Source organism: Nestor notabilis, unplaced genomic scaffold, assembly GCF_000696875.1.
Source record: "Nestor notabilis isolate BGI_N333 unplaced genomic scaffold, ASM69687v1 scaffold14132, whole genome shotgun sequence".
In the NCBI taxonomy this organism is placed as follows: domain Eukaryota; kingdom Metazoa; phylum Chordata; class Aves; order Psittaciformes; family Psittacidae; genus Nestor; species Nestor notabilis.
Genome location: NW_009917098.1, coordinates 18,782 through 44,538, shown reverse-complemented (window position 1 = coordinate 44,538; position 25,757 = coordinate 18,782). Strand labels below are relative to the sequence as shown.

The 25,757-nt window shown below is 36.7% G+C and overlaps 1 protein-coding gene across 1 annotated transcript in view; it reads right to left on the bottom strand.

Annotated features, from left to right (window-relative positions):
• Positions 1–25,757, bottom strand: part of LOC104413826 (protein Hook homolog 3) — a gene marked incomplete at its 5' end in the record, with an annotated part of 62,681 nt that overhangs the window by 21,646 nt on the left and 15,278 nt on the right. Inside the window, 8 exons of the mRNA XM_010024930.1 lie at positions 2,576–2,777; positions 3,684–3,824; positions 6,032–6,195; positions 7,473–7,556; positions 9,119–9,181; positions 17,139–17,206; positions 18,643–18,775; positions 21,831–21,881. Of these exons, the coding sequence (XP_010023232.1) occupies positions 2,576–2,777; positions 3,684–3,824; positions 6,032–6,195; positions 7,473–7,556; positions 9,119–9,181; positions 17,139–17,206; positions 18,643–18,775; positions 21,831–21,881 (906 nt within the window). The remainder of the gene's footprint in view (positions 1–2,575; positions 2,778–3,683; positions 3,825–6,031; positions 6,196–7,472; positions 7,557–9,118; positions 9,182–17,138; positions 17,207–18,642; positions 18,776–21,830; positions 21,882–25,757) is intronic.

Sequence of the window (25,757 nt, the reverse complement as noted above, 5' to 3'; positions counted from 1 at the left end):
GTAAAACTCATAATGCAGAGAGCATGGAAGCAAGTAAGCTGAGTAGACTGACCCGCAAACACAAAAGCTGAATGAAGACTCAGCTAAAGACGTACAGCTGCTTCTGAAGCAAATCATAAGAAGGCTTTTTCATGGCTTTTAGATTACAGAGAAAGTGATTATCTTAAATTGTGAAGCAAAGCAGTAGCTATACCTACATTAAGACTGCCTGGTGGTTCTCATTACTTTTTATTTCAAATAGTGTATAGCTATTGCAAAATAACTACTAGCTCTAAAAATCTGCACGATCTTAAGTCTTACAGAAGGACTGCTATTGTTCTTCTTAAAGGCTGCAAAAAAAGCACAGACCTCCCATTTCTGAGATTATCAAGTTAAAAAAAATAATATATACATATATCAAAATATTAGATATGCAAATATTTTGTTTCTCAGATGTGACATCCATTACTGGGGCTATCAATAACTACAAATGCATTAATGTTTGCAATCACTCATGCTATGGTAATGGTATGTAGAAAAACAGAGCAGGAAATAAATTGTCTGAAATCAGGACTTGTGAGAGTAGAGAGATACACAGCTACACGATAATGCAGAAGACTAAAAAAAAAAATAAAAATGAACTGCCATCACATTTACTGAGCATTATCTGACATGTGGAATGAGTAAAGCAGGAATCCTGCAGCAAAGAAAAGCAAGACATACTGTTAAAAATTTATCAGGATGCACATGCACAAAGGGGCTGAATTAATACTGCAAAAAAAAAAAAAAAAAAAAAAAAAAGAAAGAAAACCCCAAATCCTGGAATCTTCATATTTCAATTCTCCATCCTGCAACAAAAAGTTTCTTAGAAAATACTTGTATTTGCTATTAGAACAGTGAACAAAAAGTCTTAAATAAATAAATGCTATTACATCTCCTAGCACCAACAACCTCATCTCACAGAAACTGCTGGTGGGGTGAAGATGTGATTCCCATGAAGATCACTACAAGAGTTTGAACTTTCCTTTCTACAAGAGTTTCACTTTCCTTTGCACAGCACAGAGCTTTTAAGCCAATGAAATAACTCCTCTGATGGCATCATCATGAGTGGGGTTGAATGCTGCACACACCAGACAAGATACTTCCACAACAAGGGCACACTAGCACCCAGCAGTGACTTAGCACCAGAATCCTTATACCAGGCTTAATTCTGACAGCACGGGTTAGGATTCCCAGAAATTAATTTTATGAAAACTCATGATTCACAGGTGGTCTCAAGGATAAGACGTTCAGCCTTACAGGCACCAAAGGCAAAGACACCGTGTTCATTTTGAGGCACTGTGGTTAGATAAAGAAAACTCACATCTGCCACAAGATACCTCAGAGTTTATTGCAGTCTCAGCTAGCAGAATAGTTCTGTACAAATCAACAGCTCCTCAGACATTAAATCCTACCTAATAATGATGGGACTTCCCCTTCCAAAATCCTTATTATTGGTGAAATAAGGATGACCAGATGCAGATGTCAAAGTTACATGACTGTTTCACATGCTTAGCTGTTCAATGGAGTGAAATACTTGCTGCCAGTAAACATGGTACTAATCACATGTGAAAGGCCATTGCTTTCTACATTTACTTTTCCCTCTCTTTGTCTGTTATTTCAGCATTTTTCTTGACCAAGTTATTTTTTTCCGGTGGAATCATCTGGACTGTTACAATTAGTCGATAGATGCCGAAGCTAATTGTCTTAATTAAAATGTCCAGATGCAGGAAAAAAAAGCTATTGAGTCTTAGGGACACATATTGCCATTGCTGCTGGGCTTGCACTGTTCTTAGTAGTTGTTTCTGTATTTTCATTCTGCTGTAAGCTGACTTATAGGGACCCCTGTGACATGACCATTCATGCTTATTAGCAGGCAGAAATATAGAGCAGGCAGTGCCACTTTAATGAACCACGCTCTCTCTGCCCCTGTAACAAGAATCCCAGAATGATGTCATGTCAGTGAGTGTAGAAGAAGAGAGAAGATGAAGCACACCTTCTGCCTTTACTGAAACAGGACCACATGGCACTTTGATAAGCAGGAGAATAAACAGATGCCATTCAGAGAGCATGCTGGTGGCACATGTTGTGCTCTAATGGGTGCATATAAACAACAGGGATCCTTTACTCTTCTTAATTGGCCAAATTCAGAAAAAATAGAACCTCAAAAAGAGATTACTTAGCCACAAGAATAACTTACCTCATCTGTGGTGCATTCCTCACTGCTGGAAGTGAAAAGTGGACACTTTTTCTGAATGAGGCAGCTCTAATTCAAGCCTCGCTACTGAATACAAATTAGGAATAATTTGAGAAAAAAATCTGTTGATTTTTTAAAAGGAAGAAATACTGCTTATTGTCAAACTAATGTAAACTTGAAATAATGATAGTAATTGCAGGAAAGAAGGACAAAGGTAGTATCTACAAAACATGGAAGTCTTCTAAACACAAGGGCTGTTTGTTGATAATTTCTTTTTTACTTTGAGGTATTAGCCATGTTATGACAAGAAAATATTGAACAATACAGAGAACTGTTGTTATTGATAGTGTCTGTTCTCACCTGTCTTTTGTATGTTTCCAGCTGACTACGTGCTGCATTGGCTTTCCTTAGTTCTTCTTCCAGACTCACGGTATTTTGCATGTACATTGTATTCTTCTCCTCTAAGAGTTTCACTTGCCGTCGCAGATCACCCAGGTCTTCCAACTTCTTTTTGTATGACTCTACCTGGCTTTCTAACTTGGCTACTTTATCAGAAGAATGCCTAGAGAGACAGACTTTTATCAAATTTGTGCTCTGAAAACTGACAAAATTAAATGTCCTGAAGCTTCCTCATTCTTCGTCTTAATGCAGAACATATCCTGAGACATCACAGCAAGAAGAAGAAAGCAATTGTATCCTCCTGTTACTAATGTTTACACTTTTAAATTGTCTGCTTCCCTTCCATAGATACTTGTCAACTCAAAGAGCTATTGATGGGGGTACTTTTAGACACTATCACTCACAGATAGCTTTAGTAGAAAGCTGCTGGTGAATTAGAAAAGGCAATATTAAAATACACCTTGCTAGACTTGCCAGAAAGAGTGATACAGGTGGGTAATGGATAATTGTTCTGAATAACTCACGGCAGCAAGATGCCACTACTGAAATATTATGTTCCACAGTAAAAAGGCCCACTGCACCCTATAAAACCCTAGCATCATCAAATCATGACGACTTTGGGTGGTAGTTGTCATAAAATCCAGTGGTAAAGAGAGCTGTAACAGATAGTGCTCGTATTAGCACTATACGATGAACCAAAAGCGCCACCCAACGTCCAAATAATGCAAACCCAGGAAAGGAAAGTGCCTAGTTCCCCAGTAAGAACAGTCGTGATGAAAGTGAGCAGAAAATACTCAAAAGACCAGTGAGTGACCTGTTGTGACAATAAGATGATGTAGGATTGCTAAGTTTATTAGTAGTTTATTGATTAGGTAGATAATAACTAATTTACTTGAGTGGAATTGTGTCATGGTCTGTGTAATTAACTGAATGATCCAAAATAACTTTGATATTGAGAAAATGCTTATATTTAATACTAAAATTATTTAAACAAGAACTGATGAGGACTAAGTACATATATTATATGGATTAGAAGTTAGTTTAAAAAAAAAGAAACAAAATAGTTTACCTTAGTACATCTATCTCATCCTTCAAAGACTGAGCCTCCTCTGCCAATGTAGTTAGCTCTTCTGTTTGTTGCCTCAATTCAGCAATTTCTTTTTCTAGTTCTTCACAGCGTATTCGATAGTCATCTTTGGCAGCTTCTAATCTGTAGAAAGTAAGTAAAACAGAAAATTTCTCAGCTTCAGCCACAGTTACCTTTCCTCACCATCCTCTCTAAAAACACATGAAATGGCCTTACGGTGCAGTGAACAGCAGCCTGATATGCTTAATCAAAAATGTAGAACCAGACTGACTTCTTTGATGCTTCAAAGTTGATATCAGTCTTACTATGTGGAAGATCACAAGGTAATGTATGTTGTCAGAAATCAAATCCTGAGGTTTTTCTGTCACAGCAATTGTTCACAATGGAGCTCAACCAAAAATTTCCACCTTTTTTTTCTTGAAGCATACAGAGTTTGAACATGGCATCTTTTTCCTAAGATTTTATTTAGCTGTTCAAATCCTACACAGCTTCAGCAATATTAACCCAATTTTCTAAGTACTGTAGTACTTAGTTCTAAGTACTGTAGAGCTCTCATCAAGGTGGTTTTATTTCATTTACTTACTTACAAAGCACCTGTGCATGGCCAGTACCTCTGAAGAACCAAGTCATACATTTAGTTATCTTGTTAACATGTAAAGAACTCAGACAAAAGTTTCTGAAGTGAACTACTTCCATACAGCATACACAAGCAAAGCTGCATTAAATGGAAGTGAACAAAGAGTGTAACCAAGAGAAACTTCATCAAAGCATTTTGAAGCAATACAAGATGACACAACCTGGAACATGAAGTCCTATTGTGATTTTTATCTGAAATGAAAATAAAACACATCCAGAAAAGGAGGTATGGGCATGGAAAAAAAAAAAAAAAAGAAAAAAAAATTAAATTCTATCCATTAATTCACGGAGTTGAAAAAGAATCTACAAGAATGAAGGCAAGAGATACAGGTCATGGGTCATTTAAAGAAATAGGTCTTCTAGAAAAGACACAACAGATATCTGGATTATGATAGAACAGAACTGCCAAAGGACATAAAGAGGCAAGACTGGGAGAAAAACTATTGTACCACACTGGGCTGTACAGATGTCCTGTTTGGTCAGGCAGAGCTGGAGGAGAAATATATATAAATTGCCATTAGAAACCACATGCTATGAAGGCAGGGGAAGGAGGTAAAGGAGTTTGGAAAACAAGTATCACATGTGAAAAGGGTTTAGAAGGATCTTCTGTACCTGAAACTAGAGTACCAGGCAGTGCAGATACCGGATATGGGGAGAAAATCTGTTCAAACTGCAACTGATGACAGACTCAGGTTGGAATCACTCCAGAGCATGGGGATGAATAAGGAGAGATAAAAGGGGACACTAGAGAGACATCAGTACCTATTCCTTTACAGGGTAGATGTATAGAAAGAAGAAAACCAGGCACTAGTTTCTATGAAAGAGAAACACTGAGCATTTTTCAGGAAACTGAAGGAAGAGGGCATGCCTGAACCCCCAGGAAAAAAGAGGCTTAGCGAGACAAAGTGGAAAAATGGCAAAACAGGCAAAGAAAACAAAACAAAACAAAAAAACCACACACACAAATTAGCAAGGGGCAACCAGAAGAGGACAAAGAGAAGAAAAACTGGCAGTGCAAATAAATACCATGGTTTCATTCACAAAGGATAGGAAAAGTACAGCAAGAAGAATGAAAAGAAGATGGTGAAGTGGACCAGCTTTTTTTGAACAGAGTAGGTTTACACAGCCTGAAAGCAACAGTTAAAAGGACTAGGAAGGATATTTAAAAAAGAACTGTATTTCCAAGTGCTAAGGAAATGCAAATAAAGAGTAGAGCTCACTTGCAGATAATCTCCATCCTTCAGGTATGAAACAATTTGTTTTCAAACTCAGAGAAGTACACACTTTGCTGTATAACAATACCACCTGCAGTACTGCTCAAAGCAAACTTTCAGCTAAGAATTCCTCCACCTTAAAAATACAATCAGAGTAATTTACAAGGAGGAAAGCATACTACTTCTCAGTTGCACCAATTCTGACAAACATGAGTGAAATGACTGCACACAATTCAAAACAACTTCAAAGACTAGAGAGTGACACATATACAGCATTTCAGCATTAAGAAATTATGCATTTTTTTTATACTGGAGCTTGTAAAAAGGTAAATCTTAACACGTACATCACTGTAAGAACTTTACTACTGTGATTATACCACCTATTATATTAATTCAGAATTGCCAGGAGAAACAGAGGTATATAAATTATATCTGTTGCCAGCTACAAACAAACAATCCAACCAAGCATAGCTTTTCTACCTGAATGTTTCCTCCTGGAGTTGTTCAAGTTGAGTCTGCAGCTGCAAGTGCCTACGACCTGCAGGGCTGTTGGGATCTTCAATAGAGTCAGATTGATTTAAACGTTCCATCAAAATCTGGTTCTCAGCAAGCAAGCTGCTCTTCTCCTCCTGGAGGGCTGCAACCTGTTGCAGTAAAAACATAAACTGGAATAACTGAGCTATCCGGTTATAAAGAAGAGGTTTTTTCTGTTTGTGCATAATAGAGTATCAACACAACCCACAAATGAAAGATCACGGGCTTCAATAATCACACTTCACAAGAATATACTGTAACATTAATAGGTATTCAATTGCTATGTGATGTGATGCAGAAAATATAACTATTCTTAATTGTATTTCAGTTAACATTCTGAACATTAACTATTAACTATTCTTAACTGTATTAACACAAGCTTCTAAAGAAAAAGTCTTAGTTAGCAAATAAGGTAACTTCATTATAATAAAGTCTGCGTTCTTTCCTGACAAACAAATAAAACTAGCTCTCCACAGTAAGGCTTTTAAAACTAATTTCCAAGAGAAACAACGTCTATTAATCACACAGAATATTCAAGTCTGCTTATCCAAGGTATGGCTTTGTCCTTCCAAGATTTGTTTATTAAAAAAAACAAAACAAAACAAAACAAAACAGTGGCCATTTGCAAGCAGGCCTGAAATAGGAACACAGTCCCAAAGATGACTCGTGTTTTAACCAACATTGCAAAACCAGGCAGTAGTGCAAAGAACCCAAAGTGCTGCAACTCAAACAGCAGCTGAACATGGGTTCATGTATTATTAAATAACATGCAGGAGGAAGAGGGGAAGAGAGGGAATGCAAACATCCTGACAGAAGGAAATGCTTCAATAAGAGCTTGAATCATCAAATACACCAAAATCAACCAGGACACACAAATCAACTTTGTCAATTCTAGCAGCTACTGAACTGCTTGGCAAAAGCCTGAATGATATTCCAAACTAGGGAATGGCAGTGCCTTTCAGGGCTCCCACTTTACACTCCTCATGTCTTCTGAATGAGGTATGCCTGATTTACAGTAAAGCTGACTCTGAATCCATAAACAGCTGATAGACTACAGTAACTTCTGATAGTGATTTAACACTTAACTGTATAACTGTTACAGCAACATAACCTGCAAGAGCTGAACCACACAACTCAACCCCTTCCTAACTGGATGAAGAAAAGGTTTGTCAGTATGAATCACCTTAATACTGGCAACATTGCATCAAGGGAAGAAAACAATGAAATTTGCTCTGCCAGCACAAGTAAAGCAACATAATTACTGTGCAATTTTTATTTCCCTTTAAAATTTTTTGTTTCCACATTACACTTCTTGTTTTCATCTGCCTAAAAATTAACACATCTCTTCCCCACTTCAAAATCAATATGTACAATATAGCAAACTTACCTGCATATCTAACTCATGACATCTCTGTGCAATTTCTTCTTTTGTTGCTAGTGCTTCATTTAATTCTTCTGTGGTTTTCTTCAGCTACCATAAACAACAAACATTTATATTTTCATCACTCTCTGTGAAATGTATAAAAATATTCTGAACTACATAGGTATAAAATTATTTTTGTATTATATTAATTTTTTCGAAAACTGAGGGAATTCCATTCTTAGAAAGGAACAAAGAAGCAGGTATAATTACTCTTTAGTTTGTAAAAAGTAAACATTTACTCTTTAGTTTGTAAAAAGTAAACATACTTAAAAGTAATTATTTGGTCTTACAAAAATACATTAGAATTATAACATCTATTCTACAAATAGAGTCAAAAAGCCCTGAAGAAATTGTGTTTGAAGAACTCATCAGTTCTGTACAATGAAAAAATTGTCAATACCACTTTTCTTTACGGATGCAAAGAGTGCATAATTTCAGTTTTCAATCTACACTTCAAATACAAAAAGGACTGCAAGGTGGAATACAGGAGATAGACAGGGTAAGATCTCTAGTCACTGGAAGCTACACTTACTGCACAACAGGAATACAATTAATATGGCAAGGGAGAATCCTACCCTTCTGTAAAAGGGCACTGAATCTTCTACCCAGTGGGAAATATTCAAATGCTTCTCTTCAGAGGTTTTATGTTCAAAGATACATATCTTGCAAGTCTGCATACAAATGCAGTTAATATAATAAACACAGCTACAAGAAAATTCACCTAATAAAACAGGTGCATACGTGTTCTGTATATAGACCTATATTATTATCTATGATGAATTTTAGATGGGCTTTCTCAACCAGAATCATGGCAACTTATTTTTTCCAAGTTTATTTTTCAAGGGCCTGTTGACAATGAAAAAATTAATTCCATCTGTTAGAATTTACATACTTCCACAGAAAATGCATGATGGAGGAACACAGGGAATACCAGTGTACAGCAATAGTTCTCAATTAGAAATAAAGACTGAGAAAGTAGGACAGTATTACTATGGGTTAAACTAGTAAAAAAACCAATTTATTTTGCATGTTCTTTGGATATATCACACAGGGAAGGATTCTCTCAAAAATTTCTCTTACATATTGTAGGAGTTCCCAGGACTGATTTAAGGATTTTTGAACCCATCTACATGTTCTTGGGGTTTTTTTGTTGTTGTTGGGTTTGGGTTTTTTTCTGTGTGTGTTTGGGATTTTTTATTTGGTTTTGGGTTGGGTTTTTTGTTTGGTTTTGGTTTTTTTAACTGACCTGAGAAGTACGAATTGGCAAAAAAAGTTATATTTAAATACTACTTTTTTTTTTTTTTTTTTTTAAATTCTTTTTTTCCCTCAATACCCAAAGATTTGCACTGGTCTGCAGTTTTGCAATACTATGTCATACAGCTAAACTTGTTTTCCAAATTGAGTTTTTCTCTCCTTTAAATACACAAAATGGTTAAACACAATTTATAAAGCAAAAGAACTTGAAATATTGAAATTTAGTTTTCCAATTCTTATTTGAATTTCCCACAATTAAAGAAAAAAAAAACCAAAAAAGACTTCTTAATAAAGCAAAATGACTAGCCACTAATGTGCTATGATTGAAGGAAAATAAAACATCTAGTCTTAGATACCTGCCGATCAAGGTCAACGTAAGCATCATTTCCAACAGAGACTGGAGACTCTTTACTCATCAACTGCAATTAGATTAGAGTGGATTAGAAAAAGCAAGGATTTACTTTTATTTTAAAAGCTAAGCTGTAATGAAAGAAGCTGATTTTAACTTTAGGGAGCTCCAATCTGATTTCATTTGGAAGTTTTTAACTTCATTTTTATATGGCATTCAGAAACAACGACAGAAAGAAATATTCAGAACTTAGAATATTTAAAGCACTATAAAAGAAATCTTACATCATCTCTAACAACACACATTGTTTATCTATGATGAAACCTATAATACACTCTGTTAAGCATTTTATTGAAGTGGCATTTGAATGATAGTACTATCAACATACCATGCAAGACCTGCCTTCAATTGTTTTCTGCCAGCAGTTTTCATTTTTTTGATTAGATGGAGTTCACATCAAATTATTTATTTGTTCAGCTGAAGCTGGCAACGCACCTACCTCAGCTAATTGTGTAAAACAAAGATGATTAAAATTCCTGCTCTGGAGTTGTCTGTAATTTTCAAATTTAAAAAGAAAGTCTCTCAAGCGTACTCCTGAAATAAGCACTACTATTCCTTTTACACTAACCTATTTGATTGCAGGAATAGCTGGGAATAATTTTAGTCTAGCAAACATTATTTTTAGCCATGACTTTTAAAACACAAACAAAAGCCTCCCATATTGACTGATATGCTTACTCAAAGAGAAAAAGCTGATAAGAAAGTAAGTTTTTGTTCATTAACCCACTAATCAGCTCCACAGGCAGTTAGAAATTAAATCTAATGTAACAAGAAGTTGTATCCCAAAGACCTCCTCCCAGCCACCTCCAGAAAACACAGGTAAAATTACTACTGAAAGTTCTAAGACACAAAAAGAAAGTCCTCCAAATCAGAAATATATTGTAACTAACTCAAAAGGCAGCATTACCAAACCACTCTGACGGTTTCTGTCATCTCGTCCAAAGTCAAAATGCTCTACAAGTTCTCCAGTGAGAGAACTCATAAAGTTACAATCAAGAAGACCCTATTCTAACTAAAACCAGGACAAAAATTCTTTCCTAAGGCCTCCTCTTCAGCCTGGTTACTTTCTCCAGAGATAGGGCTTCCTTTATTTCTTCCAGGAATCAGTGCTTTTGCATTACTTTTTACTGGCAAAGTTCCTTGGACATACAGCACAGAGCTTTAATTTCTTCTCCATTCTTTCTGCTTATACAACTGTGTAGAAGAGAAAACCTGTTTGATGTTTACATCACTCAAATATTTATTCACTAATGTCTCTCCCTTTCTCCATCTCCTTAATTTCAATTTAGCTGCATATCACATTCTTAAATTCATCTATCTGTCCCCAACAGTCCTTCTCAGACCCTGAAGATATTTGTTGCTAACTGAATTCCTCCCATTTTGTCTTCATCTTTACAATGTCAAACACCATTGAAATGAAGCATTCCATGAAGCCCTGATCCTCTGTAACAGTAATAAGAAAACCTCTAACCTCAGAACTGTCCCCTTCAAACACGTCTTTCTCATTACCATACATAGTGATGTTACAAACTTGTATTTCATTTAGGGCCATGTTTTCTGAGCTGATTTGTTGTTTTGCCATCCAAAACAAGAATGTCCAATCCCTCTCTGCTCTGTAACGTCTGTACAGACGCCATTTTAATAATACTGTTTAAATGCTTTTCCAGATGACTAAAGGGGATATCCCTCTCAACCAAATACTGAACACTTGTCCCTATTATATATCCCACAACACTGTTCACAAACACACTTAAGACACTAAACAAGTTGCACCCACAAAGCCAGACTTTCCAGCTGGCAGGTCCCATGCCGCAAGGGTGTTCAACAATATATCCCTGACAGCCACCAGCCCTTTGTGGCCAAAGCACAGCTCCCCAGAAACCCGTCTTAACAGACCTGCCAAGACTTACTATAGGAGGAATACAAGACGCTGCATAACCCACTAGAGGCCACTGTGGTGTTGCCGCTTTCTGTGGATTACCATACAGAAAGCAGGACAAGGCAAATAATATAATCCCTTTATCCTACAGTGGGTTTTGCCAACTCTCTCAAAAATTCCTATTCTTGAGAATCTTAACAGAAATGTCCAGAAAAGAGGACATTAGCTGGGAGAAGGATTAGGTGGGGGAGATACATGGTGTGGGTGTAACATGAATGTTACACAGAACTTGTGAACTTAACTCCATCAGGAGCATCAGGAATGTCACGGGAAGTATGCATGAGGCACTGAGTGCAAGAATCACAGTCCGACTCAATGCAACAAGAAGCGTCTTGCAATCTTATGGCCTGTGAGATGGTGGGAATGCTAAAGAAGAAATCTGTGGGATTGTGCTGCATCTAGCATGATCAGACAAGGAAAAGGAACAAGACTGCCAGATTACTTAGAAGTAATACAGAAATACAACTTCTGATAAGTTAACAACAACCCAAAGTTAAGAAGGGGGGTGAAAAGGGAGAATATCAGGGTGAAGGAGTGCCTTCATCTCTTCACTACACATCTCCCCACATCCTGGAGAGGGAAACGGTATATGTAAGCAAATGTCTGTGTTCTGCTCTCTCTCCTTCACTTACAAGCTCACGTTCAGACAAATATTAACACCTGTCTTCACATGGACCTTTAATGGATGACGATCTTACAAGTGAATTGATTATAAAAAGGGAAATCAATAAAGTGCCTGCAAAATCAAGCAATTGCATTAGGCCTCTACAAGAGAAGGAAAAGTCTTTTTAAGAGCTCCTCACAGTGAAAGCCAGCAACTAGCATTTACTTCCTTGATCTTTTTCTGGTTTATTTGCATACTTAGAATTAAGACTTCAAACAGCACAAATATTTGTTGAAATAATAAAATGTCATTTAAAATCAAAAGAGCTTACTCTGTGGTGAAGGTCAGACTGGATTGTAAAGGGTACAATAACCTGAACAACATGACAGTTTTTATAATTCTTTGTGTAATTTTGAGAAGCGGTTGTTATTGCCTCTTAACCTTTACATCTATACATTTTCATGCTCATAGCTTTGGTATGATGTCTTAAAAAATACTTGTAGATCTGCTAATTTTGTATTATTAAAGCCTTCACTTCTAACTGCTTTGCTTGTGAAATGTGAACAAGTTGTGTTGTCATGGATACATAAAGATTAGGGAAGGGGTAAAACTATCACAAAATCTGCATGCATGAATAACCTGAATTATGAATGCCTTTTTTTCTCTCTACACATGATTTGCATGATTTTGCAAATGCAGCTGTACCACTTAGTCAATGATGTTAGAAGTTCAAAACATTTGCTTTATCTGAAATGCTTCTTCTACAGTTGCTAGTAGTGTTCGAGCTCATTTAAGTGCCCATAAAACAATGTCAAAATCCAGTTTCTGTATTCAGAAGATTGTTTTTTCCCTAAAACATCTTTTGATTTGTTTGCTTTTTAAGAGACAGGGCTATGTATGACACAGTGTATATCCTCTAATGCAGCTGGACTTTCTTCTTCCTTCACTACATCTAGCAGACTCAATGAAATACTACTCTATCATTCCCCAGATACTCAAAAAACACTCTTACTTCAGAGAAGATGAACCTTTAACCAGTCATGACAAAATACAGGGAGGGGAAAAAACTAAACGCAGTTTCTACTTTGCAGAAGTAACAGAGTTGGTATTAATCCAGACAGGAAGTACCTCTTGCTTTGCACCCCAGGCAAGCTTTGACCTTTGACAAAGGCAATTTCCCCAGCTACCACTTTCATCAATGATGAACTTGGCATCTCAAAGAAAAGACTTGGGAAAAAAACAGCAGAATTTGCCAAAGATGTCAAAGAAAGGAAAGGAAAGAGAAATACCTAATAGCTAAAATAATTTCCACGAGGAGAAAGCTTTGGCTTTTAAAAACAAAATTGCAAATTATGAAATTAAAAATGTATCTTATAATATACATAGCAATATATCAATTGCAAGTAATAATAGATTATAATGATATAAATGGAATACTGGAATGTATTACACAATATACAACACAATACATAATTTATAATTACGTAATACTTTCCTGCAATATTTTTGATAGCTATATCATTCTTGGTCTTCCTCTATCTTGTGCACAGCTTGCATTTAGAAATGCACACCCGCAGATTAGAAGAATCTAAGAATCTAGGTGGTGGCGGCAACACACCAGATCAATTTGACTGTACTGAAAAAATAAACTAAAAGCATTTTTCAATTTATAAAACCCTTATGGCGCATAAGGCATGTTTTATTATTAATATTTTAAAGATTTAAATCAGTGGAGAAAGGAAATGCTGAAGTCACAAGGTATGAAAAAAACCAAAATAGCCTAATAAAATTTAACATATAAAATGCTCCTCCTTCCATTTAAAAAACAGCTTCTCATGCAAAAAAAACCAAAACAAAACCCAGAGAAAACAGGCCAGAGGCTTGTTCTTCTGTACATCATGGAATACTTTCATGAGTAAGAGGATTTATGAAAACAAGAGAAGAAGTATCAAGAAGTATTTATATGTGCTTTGCTGAAACAGGAGAATGAATTACATAGTACCTCAGTAAAGCTTAGAGAGGTCTTCTTACATACCTAATTTTGAAGAAAGAGTACCTGCATATGAAATGCTTTGAAATGTTTGGATTAGGTGACATATCGACTTTTCAAATACACATATACATCTACTTTCTTAGGCACCTGATTTGATGTCTCCTACATATTGCTTAGTCCAAGCCACTTGAGTTCTGAGAGCTGCTCTGAGTCCTAGAAAAACCTCTTTAAATGCAGTGAGGTTTCACTGAATTTCAAAATCACAGACTACAGGTGCAGCTCGTGATCTGAACTCTTGTTAGAATCACAGAATATCTCGAGTTGGAAGGGACCACAAGGATTAGAGTCCAACTCCCTGCTCTTTACAGGACCCACTAAAACCAAACCATATGACTAAAAGCATCGTCCAGATGCTCCTTGAACTCTGACAAGCTTGTTGCCATGAATCACTTCCTTGCAGGACTAAAACTAAACCATATGACTGAGAGCATCGCCCAGATGCTCCTTGCACTCTGACAAGCTTGTTGCCATGAATCACTTCCTTGCAGGACTAAAACTAAACCATATGACTGAGAGCATCGCCCAGATGCTCCTTGCACTCTGACAAGCTTGTTGCCACAAATCACTTCCCTGGGAAGCCTGTTCCAGTGAACAACTACCCACCAAGAAACCTTTTCTAATGTTCAATCCGATCTTCCCCTGATGCAGCTTCATTCCGTTTCCTTGTGTTCTGTTGCAATCACCGTAGACAGATAAGCATCTCCCCACTCAACTGCCCCTCTTTGAGGAAGTTGAAGACTGCCATGAGGTAACCCGTAACCTTCTCTTCTCTAAGCTGAACAAAACCAAGTGACCTCTGCTCCTCATAAGCCCTCGAAACCTTTCACTATCTTCGTCACTTCTCCTCTGGACACACTAATAGTTTGATGTCCTTCTTATACTGCGGTGCCCAAACCTGCACCCAGTACTCAAGGTGGGGCTGCACCAGTGCAGTGCGGGACAGTCACCTCCCTCAACCAGCTAGCTATGCTGTGCTTGATGCACCCCAGGACACAGCTGGCCTGTTTGGCTGCCAGGGCACACTGTTGACTCATTCAACTTGCCATTAACCCAAACCCCTGGATCTCTTTCCACAGGGCTGCTCTCCAGCTTCTCATTCTCTGTATGTATAATAAGGATTAACCCATCCAAAGTGGAGAATCCAGCACTTGCTCCTGTTAAATTTCATACAGTGGTGATTGCTCAACTCCTAAGACTATCTAGATCACTCTGTAAGGTCACTCTGCCCTTGAGGGAGTGCACAGCTGCTCCTAGGTTAGTATCATGAGCAAACTGCCTTAATTGGATTCTAAATTTGATTCCTGTGTCCAGATTATTTATTAAAACATTAAAGAGCAGTGATCCTAAAATCACTCCTGTGGAGTTCCATTGCTGCTGGCCACCAGCCTGATGTAAACATCATTTATTATAACTCTTTGAGCCCAAATCACCAGTAAATGCTCACCCCTAAGCATTATGGACTCATCTAAATGTATGATGGACATTTTGTCCAGAAGGATACTGTGAGAGACAGTATCAAAAGCTCTGCTAAAATCCAAAAAAGCCCACATCTACTGGCTTCCCTTGGTCAACTAGATGGGTGACCCTGTCAAAAAAGGAAGTTAAGTTAGTTAAGCAGAACTTTTTCCTCGTGAACCTGTTGGCTAGGACCAATGACTGCTTGTCTCCCTCATGTTTTTCAGTAAATCCTAGAATAACCTTCTCCGTAATTTTGCCAGGCACTGAAGGCCTGTAATTACTAGGGTCTTCCTTCTTCTCCTTCTTGAAAATTGGGACCTTCGCCAGCCTCCAGTTAACTGGGACCTCTGCAAACTTATAAGGCCACTGAAAAATAATGGAGGTAAGTCCCATGCTACAAGTTTGAGACACTTTTTGACCTCTTTGTTAAGCACCCAAGATGCTCCTCATTTAGTTTGGAATGCATTGGATTTCTAAGCAGCTTGGAAGGTAGCATTAAAATCACTGAGAACTACATCAGTACCTGAATAATAAGCTTTTTGATTCACCAAGTTTCAAAAATCTGTTTCAGATGAACATACCCCCATCTTGATTTCTCCCCACTTCTACTCCCCATCTCTGAGAAAGGGCACAAACACTAAACAAGTCAATGCCTACTCATTAAATGTCAAAAATTGTGGGCTGCTTCAGATCTGGATATTTTATCTAATGAAGGAGGTTTTCACAAAAAAAAAAAAAAAACAACCCAGGAGATTTTCAACAAAAAGAGGGAGGGTAAGAGAAGGTTTTCTATTTTAAGACAGGACAGAAAAATAGTGATGATGAAAGTTGGGTTTAATAAAAGACTACATTGTGAAAATCCATCACAGCATTGTATTAGTTAGGAAGAATGCTATAGTAAAATATCCCCAAACTCAAGCAAACTGGTGATTGCAGCACTGACTGGAAATAACTCAGCATAAGGATTCTTTCAATGCTCATTTCGAAAGTCCTCTCTCCAGTCTGATAGACAGCAGTCCACACAGATCACAGTATGTACAACTGCAAGGATACAACACTGGCCAAAGTGATAACAAGGGATGAGGTCCATGCAGGCTCATGGGCATCTTTATATTCAGACGTTACAGAAGAGTGAAATTGCTCTAGTGCTCAATGTGGGATATAGTTTGTCTTGTTCAGGCCCAAAGAAACAGGATTACCACGGATTTCCTGCTTTCCTTAAGTTGCCTGCCCTGCAGCAAACCTTCACCTATGAAGACTGATAGGTAGTTTACTTATAGGTACTTTGAGCTCCTAAGAAGTCACGTGGGGACTTCATGGCTGTAGTGGTTACTAATACTGTGGTTTAATTTTCACTGTGGTTTTAATTTACTACTGAACAGCACTTTTACAAAATATACTGCAGTATACTTATTGACTTGAAAAAAAACGTTAGCACAAATAACTTCATTAGCCTGCTCATAAAAGTACAGCTGACAAACGAATACTATCCATTTCTCTTTCTTTTCACATGTCCAGAAAAAAAAAAAAGTAAATAAAATTAACAGTTCACAGAGTTCTGCAATTTCAAGGAACAAATTTTGAAGAAATTCTAGAGTAATTAGTTACTCATATAAAAGCAGTCTAGCGCACTTCAGGAGTCACAGGGTGGGAAAAGTAAAGGAAAGGAAACTCAGTATCAAAAATATCTAGAAGTTTCAATCTTCTAGATTTAAAGAAAAGTGGGACATTCAACCAGAGCTCCTTGACATAAAGCAAGTTTTTCTAAGCAAAATTAAGATTTTTTTTTTTTAAAATGTGAAATGGAAAAATCTATGCCCGTTATTTTCTGAACTTCCAACTAAGTTTCTCCAAAGTGCAAAAAAGAAGGCTGAAAGGCTGAACTTCTATACTCTCTAGGCATCCCAGCATACCTCTTGAATGGCTGTCATCACAACGTGTTGAACTGATTCTTCCATCATCATTATGGTCTGAATGTATTCTGAAAATAAGAGCATTCTGAAATGTTACTGTTGAAACTCAAATCACACAGACAGACCATTAGGTCACAAGCTGCATCCTTCCTACAAAATGACGTGTCACAGATGACACTGAAAGGCATTATCATCAGTCAAATCCCACCCCAACAAATTTAGTTAAGAATTTATCAGAAGTCTGTTCGGCATAAATCCTGGATCTTTGGAACATTGCATCAATGAAAAAAGTTCATGATTGCCACCCATTTTTTTCCTTCTGGCATCTCACACTTCTGAAATAACTACTTACAATTTATTTTCTCACCTTGTTCCCAAACTGTTCAGGCTATACAAGTACACAATCCATGGGTAGGCTGTCCTTTTCTGTAAATTTAACAATAATGTCCTGCCTTCCTACAGCATCCTCAATTCAAGGTATTTTCTTACACATTCTTGGTTTCCGATCTTATTTCTGTGCTATATCACAAGTAAGTCCCTTTCACTTTTTCATTCCTGAGAAAACTGAAAAGGGGAAACTAGCTATAAAAGCTAAAATGGACTATGCAAGAGAAGACAAAAGGCCTGAAACTCTGGCTGTCTTTTTGACAGAAAGGAAACCAAAATGAGTTAAATTAGGAATGGACAGATATTTGATGTGACTTTAATGTAAATAGAGTAAACAGTTTTATTTACCTACACATGTTATTTTATAAACATGTTACTATGCTTCCTAAATGTTAGGAATAAATGGCTGTAGTTGCTTTGTTACCTTAACCTGGCTTGAACTGGCTTGAGTGTAATTTAGGGCAACTGGGTAACTATAAGACATGCTGCACCCAAGGCAAGTTTAGGGCATGAGATTTGGGACAATTCAACAACCATCTCCATTGTTCATCACATTCTCTGTGGCACCTGCAGGAAAAATAAATGGGTCCCTGTTTTACCTGTGCGGGTCAGAAAGACAGTGAGTGCCATGGGAGCCAAGAGAGGCAGAAGTCTCTTTTCAGTGACTGCTGAAGTGGGATTCAATCACCTAACAGATGCCTCAGCTGGTATTTTGGATTCCCTTAAGGTAGCATGCTTGGTCTTCAGCTGCTGTCCAGAGGGCATGGTTGCCAACATTACTCTTTGTTACTTGTCAGTCCCATGCAAAAGTCTCAGAAACTACAATAACCCAGATCACATCTTCAGACCAATCCTCAGTCATACTGATGGCTCAGCAAACAAAAATTGAAAATACGTACATTGGAAGCAAAACCAGTTCCACAGTTTGAGACTCCAAAAGTAGTGAAGCTTACAACAAAACAACAGTTATTAAATGTAGGACAAAATAATGTCATCACTGAAAAAAATGTGTCTCTGACAGCAATCTGAGAGATACAATTTTCCCCCTAAGTAGTCACACAACAGGCTGAATTCTCATTCACTGGCTGGGAGAAAACATGCTTTCAAAATTTAATACCTTGCTTCTGTTCACAATTCACAGCGCATCCCAAAATAAGCTGAAGCATCCTCCCAAGCTCTGCAGCATCAGCGTGCTCTCCAATCAGGTTAACATCAGGAAGGGTGAAGTCATTAATCTGTTGCCCTAGAATCTGTGTAAAAATTCAGTACATACACGACTGTATCACTACACATATACATACATCAGCTTCAAAATACAAAGATGATTCAGAAGCAACAAGACCAATTCACTCACGCTCTAACATAGTTTTCAATCCACCTTTAAAACTGCCTAATACCTAACACCTAAATATTAAACCATGCTGCTTGACAGGACTAATATTTGGGAGAACACAAACCCAACTGTTTCAACTAACAAGCATCTATTAGTTTCAAACTTAGCAAGATTCTTTTCTTCAGATAAGAAAGGTAACAAAGGCAGGCTTCCATGGTGATCAACGGCACACAGATAATCAGATTTTTTTAAAAGCATTCAATTAAAAAGAAATCTATCACCTAAAAACATATTATGATGCACAGAATATTATACATAAGTCTCGTATTTCTTACCACTAAAAAGACAGATTGAAATATTGCACTTGCACAATACATGTGTCTAGCACTGATGGATGACAAAAATAAGAGGTTAAAAACTCAATTACTTGGCCTTGCACTTTTAGAAAATTTAAGGATTTTTAGCAAGTCTCAGAGCTATAAAAGCTAGTTCCATGGAAGAGAACTTGACATAGTAGTACAATACATAATTAAACAGCCCACATGCATGGGAAAAAAAAAAATCCAACCCCAAACCAAAGACCACACAAAACAAAACAAAAAAAACCCCATGTGACTTACAATTAATGTAATCTTATTTATAATTAAGAAGGATTTATATTAATGATTGTCAGTAGAAGGAATTAAACAATTCTGCTAAATTGTTCATAAAGAGCTTTCAGGGGGCTGAAAATATGAATATGAAATATGGAATTAAACACAGCTCTGACACATTAATTGCAGATAAAGAGAAACTGTCACTTCTTAAGCAGAGTGCAGTAAAGAAACAAAGACCGTGGAGGCAATCAGCCACTTGTTTGCTGGAAGCCCTTTTTCATGTTAATACTCAAGAAAAATAGTAAATTAGGTAAAGGTATTTGTGAAAAACACTTAAATGATGTATATGAAGAATACGTGGAAATCAAGCCATTCAAAAGTTTTCCAGGGTTGGGCTTTATGGAATTGTTGTAGTTGAGTTTGTTCTTGTTTTATTTACTGTTTTTTCTATTGTGGCATTATTTTTTTAACAGCTTTCCAGCTGAGCACCAACACAACTTAAAATCTCTGTATACTTTAAAGGACTCAGATTCATTCTTGTTGGAATAGACTTGCTTTAGGTCATTCTAATAAGAATATGAACGCATCAAGCACAACGGAAAACACTACCATTGTACATATACTGCTATAATACAGTAAACCAAAATATTCTTTGAATTATAAAAATCGGATTATGTTTATATATTCTGTAGTTGCCGAATTTCTTTCAAAATCAATGCCAGATTTAAGTTAATAATATGTCACAGTTACTGATAATACAATTGCTGTTAAAGAAAGCTGAAGGGAAGAGGCATATCAGCAGGCACTATGAAGAAGCCAAGGATCTGAAGGATTTTGAAATAGAGGATTTTGAAGTAAATAAAAGATACAAATTTAGTTCGACAAAAAAAAAAAAGAAATATGAGAACTATAGACTCTGCAATAAATATCTTGAGATGAAAAAGAGCATTATGTCCTTTAAAAAAAAAAAATGAAAGACCTTTAAAAAATAAAAAATAAAAAAAATGATAGTTTCAATTCCAGAGCTGAGAGTTCTGCAGCAAGATTACTGGGGCATAACAAAGCGTGCAAGCTATAAATAGATAACTTTATCTTCTTGTTCTACCATACTATAATTGACAAAGACAGCAACGTAGGACAGCTATTGAAAAACTGTTCTCCTGAATGCAAGAGAAAATTCTGAAGATTAACAAAATTAGCATATACGCTTTTCACAGGCTTTTAGCTACATCAGGTAAAATCCATACACATTCACATCTATATTCCTGTAGAAGGCGACTGCTAGGAGAGGGAATGAGGTTGAGAAAAACATAACCAGGATTCAAAGCAGAATCCAGGTCATCCTCATTATCACCACAAGCATCACCTCAACAGAAAAAAAAACAACCAAACAACCAAATCAATATCCAGTCAAACTTACAAATGTAAGTTTGCATTATCTTTGCAGAACTTAATCAGCTTGAAATAGCTCAAATTTTGCTCAGTAGTAAAGTTTTCACACCAGAAACTTAATCGTGATATATACTAAACAGCCAAAAAGAAGCTGGCATCATTTTGTCATAAAAATATTAATTTTCTGTTAAAAAAAATTTTTCTTTCTATAACGTCAGCTATAATCATCTTGCTTTATCATCAATTTTCAAAATTTATTTCAGCTTATGAGTTTAACTTTTTCTTTCTAAAAATCTGTTCCTTTTTGAAGACTTAAGTTTGTTAACAAACACCTTCCTTTCCAAAGTATTAATGAAAGCTAGTATTTTGAAACAGGCAATGTCCAGAACATACATATTATGTATTTTATGCTGCAGCCTGCACAGATCAATTTGCCTCATACCATCACTGAAACTAAAATCGTATTTCAGATGAAGATTCACCACTGAAAAATAACACTGTGTTGTATCTGGTTCAATTCTGAGTTTGCTCAGCAGTCTAAGAGGGAATGCCAAAGGCAGACTTCAATATCTCAGGATTAAAACATTTCATTGAAAATTTTAATGTGGGGAAAGGCTAAAAACGCTCTTTAGTCTCTCAAGGTGAAAAAAAAAAAGGAGAGCATCAGTCTTTAGCTGGAGTGGGGGAGAGAGGGATAAAAATCAAACATAGATCCATCACTTGAACATAATCAGCAAAGACCTCTACTATTTGTATGACAGAATTTGCAGATCAGACTCCTCTGAAAGCTCTGAGTATTCAATAAAGTAGGTGAGAAGTTTTAGGGAAGGCTAACACCTGAGAATAGGACACAAAACACTCTGTATGCCAAATACTTTGCAAGAAAAAGTCATAATTTAATCAGCAGAATAAAATCTACGTTAAATGGGTTAGCTACATAACTAAAAAGCAATTTAGATGTAGATTACATAAAATGGTTCTTACCTCATGGTTGTAATCCAATATTCCTTTTAAAATTTTCTTCAGGTTGCTTACCTATTTGACAGGAATAAGAATGAAATACAATAAATGCACAGAATAAATTACAGAAAAATGATCAAAAAGTAGGCAATCACAGGAGAATCATACAAAAGAATCATACATCTATTTGCACAATGAGACTTTCTGTTTGAGCCGTTTAATTAGAATCATCGAAGTTATGCAATGGTCCTTTATGATCAGACTCCAGACCTGATTACAAATCTCTGTTAATTAACAGAACCCATTTAAATATACAAAAAACATCACATTGTCCTGGATAGGCTTTAGATCAGATCTAAATATGAATCTTTTTGGAGTACTTATGTATCTTAGGATTATTTTTATATCTAGAATTTAAAACATTCTTTTCCTCCTTTCTTCTCTTAAAAGTATCCTAGTGATCTACGATTTGCAGAGATGAACCTCTTCTCCCAAACCAATACCAACTATTGCTCAACATCTTCCTTTATTCCCAGCCTATGTAAGCTTAATTTATTAACCTTCTCATTAATTATTCCTCTTAGCTCTTTCATTTTTGTTAGTGCCTGTCCCTGTGTCACGCCACCCTCACCCCCAGTTCTTTACAACTGAACGTCTGTCTTAGAGTATCAGCGCAAAATTCACATTTCTCAGTGATGCTTTCACTGCTATACAAAGACAGGTCCTGTTCACTCGCATAACCAATGCCGTCCATTAAGTGCCTCCTGCGGTATGAAATCTATGCCACACTTCTCTAGTACTGAGTACTGCTCCCTTTCTGGCAAAAATCTATTTACATCAAGTCTTTACGAGAAAGAGTGCCTTTAAAATTATAAAAACGCCCAATAGATTCTGTAAAGTGCTAAATGGAAAAAAAAAAAATTTTTTTTTCTGAAAGTAACTACAGCTACAGATTCCCACCAATTAATGTCCAAGTATTTAAGCAAGGAATGTAGATAACAGTACCAACTGCCCTATTGTCTCCTGAGACAGAGGAGTAGCCAAGTAAACTGGGGTTGTTTAGTCTGAAGAAATGGAGGCTGAGGAGAGATCTTATTCACGCTCTACAACTACCTGAAAGAAGAATGTAGCAGGGCGGGGTTGGTCTCTTTTCCCAAGTAGCATGCAATAGGACACAAGGAAATTGCCTCGAGCTCTGCCAGGAAAGATTTAGATTGGACACTGGGAAAAATTTCTTCACTGAAAAGGTTATGAAGCACTGGAACAGGCTGCAAAAGACGTGTAGATGTGGCATTTCGGGACATGATTCGTAGTAATATTATTGTTAAAGTTAATGGTTGGACTCTTAAGGGTCCTTATTTACTATGAAATTAAGGGTCCTTTCCAACCTATAATATCATCATTCTATGAAACCTATAAACAGGTTCTGCAAAGATTGAACCTGACTGAATTAGGATTCACAAAGTGCTGCTGCTACGACAGCCACAGCAGCAAAACGTGGAACTGTAATGAAGGGAGAAAACTCTCAAGTCCTAACTGTCTTTAAAGCCCACAGTAACTTCTATAGTCTCGATTACATTCCAAAAATACCTAGCTAGGAGATTCTGTCCACTGACAGAAGTAATGAATCTTCCAAAACATCTCAGGAAACACTTCAGAAAACAGTTAGGAAACATGACACTGAAATCCAGCATGAAACTCAACACAGTCACTGGACAAAAGGAGGTGACGAAAGCAAAATCCAGTCTCTTTTCTAAGAGAAACTCAAGAAGTTTAGGCTACACACACACTAAAAGATTTAGCCATGAAATCCAAAGTCATACTGATCTGATTTCCTCATTCCTACTAATCCACTCCCTTTTGGAAACAAGTGGGAAAAGCTGACCCCTTATTAAGGTATAAAAACATCCTGATTATCCTCGTAATTACTGAACTTCAAGTCATACAAGAAGCAAAAATTCACTTGGACTTGAAAAGTGACAAATCAAATATTCTGACAACCTAGAATGCGTGATGGAGATGCTACATGATAGGACGTATATAACATATACTGTCCCTCCCATAACAGCATAGTAATTAGTTTGAGGTTTACACCTTCTACTCTCAAACACATGTTGTTTCTGTAATATTACACATTACACATCTGCCCAAAAGCAATAGCCACCACCACTCAAAGTCTATGCACAATCATAACCAAAGTCTGCAACAGATTTAAAAATTTAAAGAAATGTAAATAATTTTATTTTGATGTCAAATCACCACAGAGAATACTGAACTGATTGGAATGCAATTTTCAAACTTGATTCATTAAAATCTTCTGGTTTGCAATTTACCTGAGTCTGCTGCGGGAAGTGCCACAGAAATGAAAAAGCCATGTTGCAGAATTTAAGTCCAGTTTACCGATGAGAATATTGTGAGAAACCTTGAACTTGAACATAATCCCCAAAAATGAGAAATGAAGTGGAAGGTACCCACCCACAAAACACCTCTTTTCCCCTCTCCTTGTAAGTATTGTTTGAATTAAAATGCCTTAAACACAAAGAGTCATATTCCTCCATAAAACTTCTATAAAGCTTAGTTAGATTTGAGATGCTGGAACAAAATCAATACTGATCAAAATCTGCCATCAAAACTAACATATAGGGCAGCATCCTTGGAAAAAGAAAATAGCAAACAAACTAAAAAAGAAAAAAAAATTAAAAAAATCTCATCTTTAAGATCCTAATTTATTCCACTTAGTACTGCTGTTTTATTCCAAACAGCAGTACTAAGATAACTTGCTTTCAAGAGTTAACGGTACCATTTCTGTATCTGGCACACAATCAGATAATTATAAGGCTAAAGCAGCTTCTTTACATACTGGTTTAAACTCAATGATCTTCAGTATTACTCAGAGGGTTCTTGATTTTTCTCTTTAGCTCATCTGCAGTGAGTACACTTAGGTGGTTCTACTGCCACTGTCAGAGAATCATCATGGGGAAGCTGCTACAAATGTTTTCTATTTTGAGATTCAACTTAGTAACTCCAACAACATTTGCCAGGTTATAGCATAAGTTCTTAAAAGGAGGACTTCAAACGAATGAAAATTAAGAACAGCACAAGAGTCGAAGACAACAAATTACATCCGAATTCTAAATCACAGCAGGTGATGGTTGTTCAAAATCTAACTGTAACTAGTTAAGAAAGAGCACTAAATCATTGTCGTGGTTTAAGCCCAGCCAGTAACTCAGAACCACAATGACAGAACACAACAGATAGAATTTCCAGTATTAATCATGACTATAAATCACTGTATCATCCTTTGGAGATCAGCCCATGATCACACGGGATGCTTATTCATTTGCGTCAGCAACCCGATTTTCTTCTTTCCCTTAAAAACAAGAAACACTCTCTTCCCAATCCCTTCCACGTCCATTCCCTGCATCCACACCTTTGTCAGATGAGACAGAAAACTTACAGAGGGGATGAGTCGGGGCAGAAATAGTGGCAGCTATGCTTTATTTCACTTCAAAAGCTGTTGCAATACAATAGATGTATTACTAAATATTTCTAGAATAGATGAATAGATGAATCTCTATTCATTTTCAATCTCTTTTCCAACTGTCATTTCATGATTTATTTCTTCAATCTCGTATTACCAAGAGGAGGACATCTGCTTTCAACTAATGCATGCACAAAGGGAACCTGCATGTTATTATTCGTTCTTTGAACACCTAAATCTCACTAACATCTATCCAGAGCTGTGTGGATGTTCCTTATGTTAAATGATCATTACCCTCTCAGTTTTCAACCATCTTGGCTGTAGTATAGCACTACATACTTAGCACACACTGTTCAATATAAGACTGACCCTTATTACGCAGCATTAACTTGATAAACTGATGAATGAAAGCAGACATGATGTGCCCTGCGTTACTGAAGGCAACACATGATCTGTCAAGACCATATGAC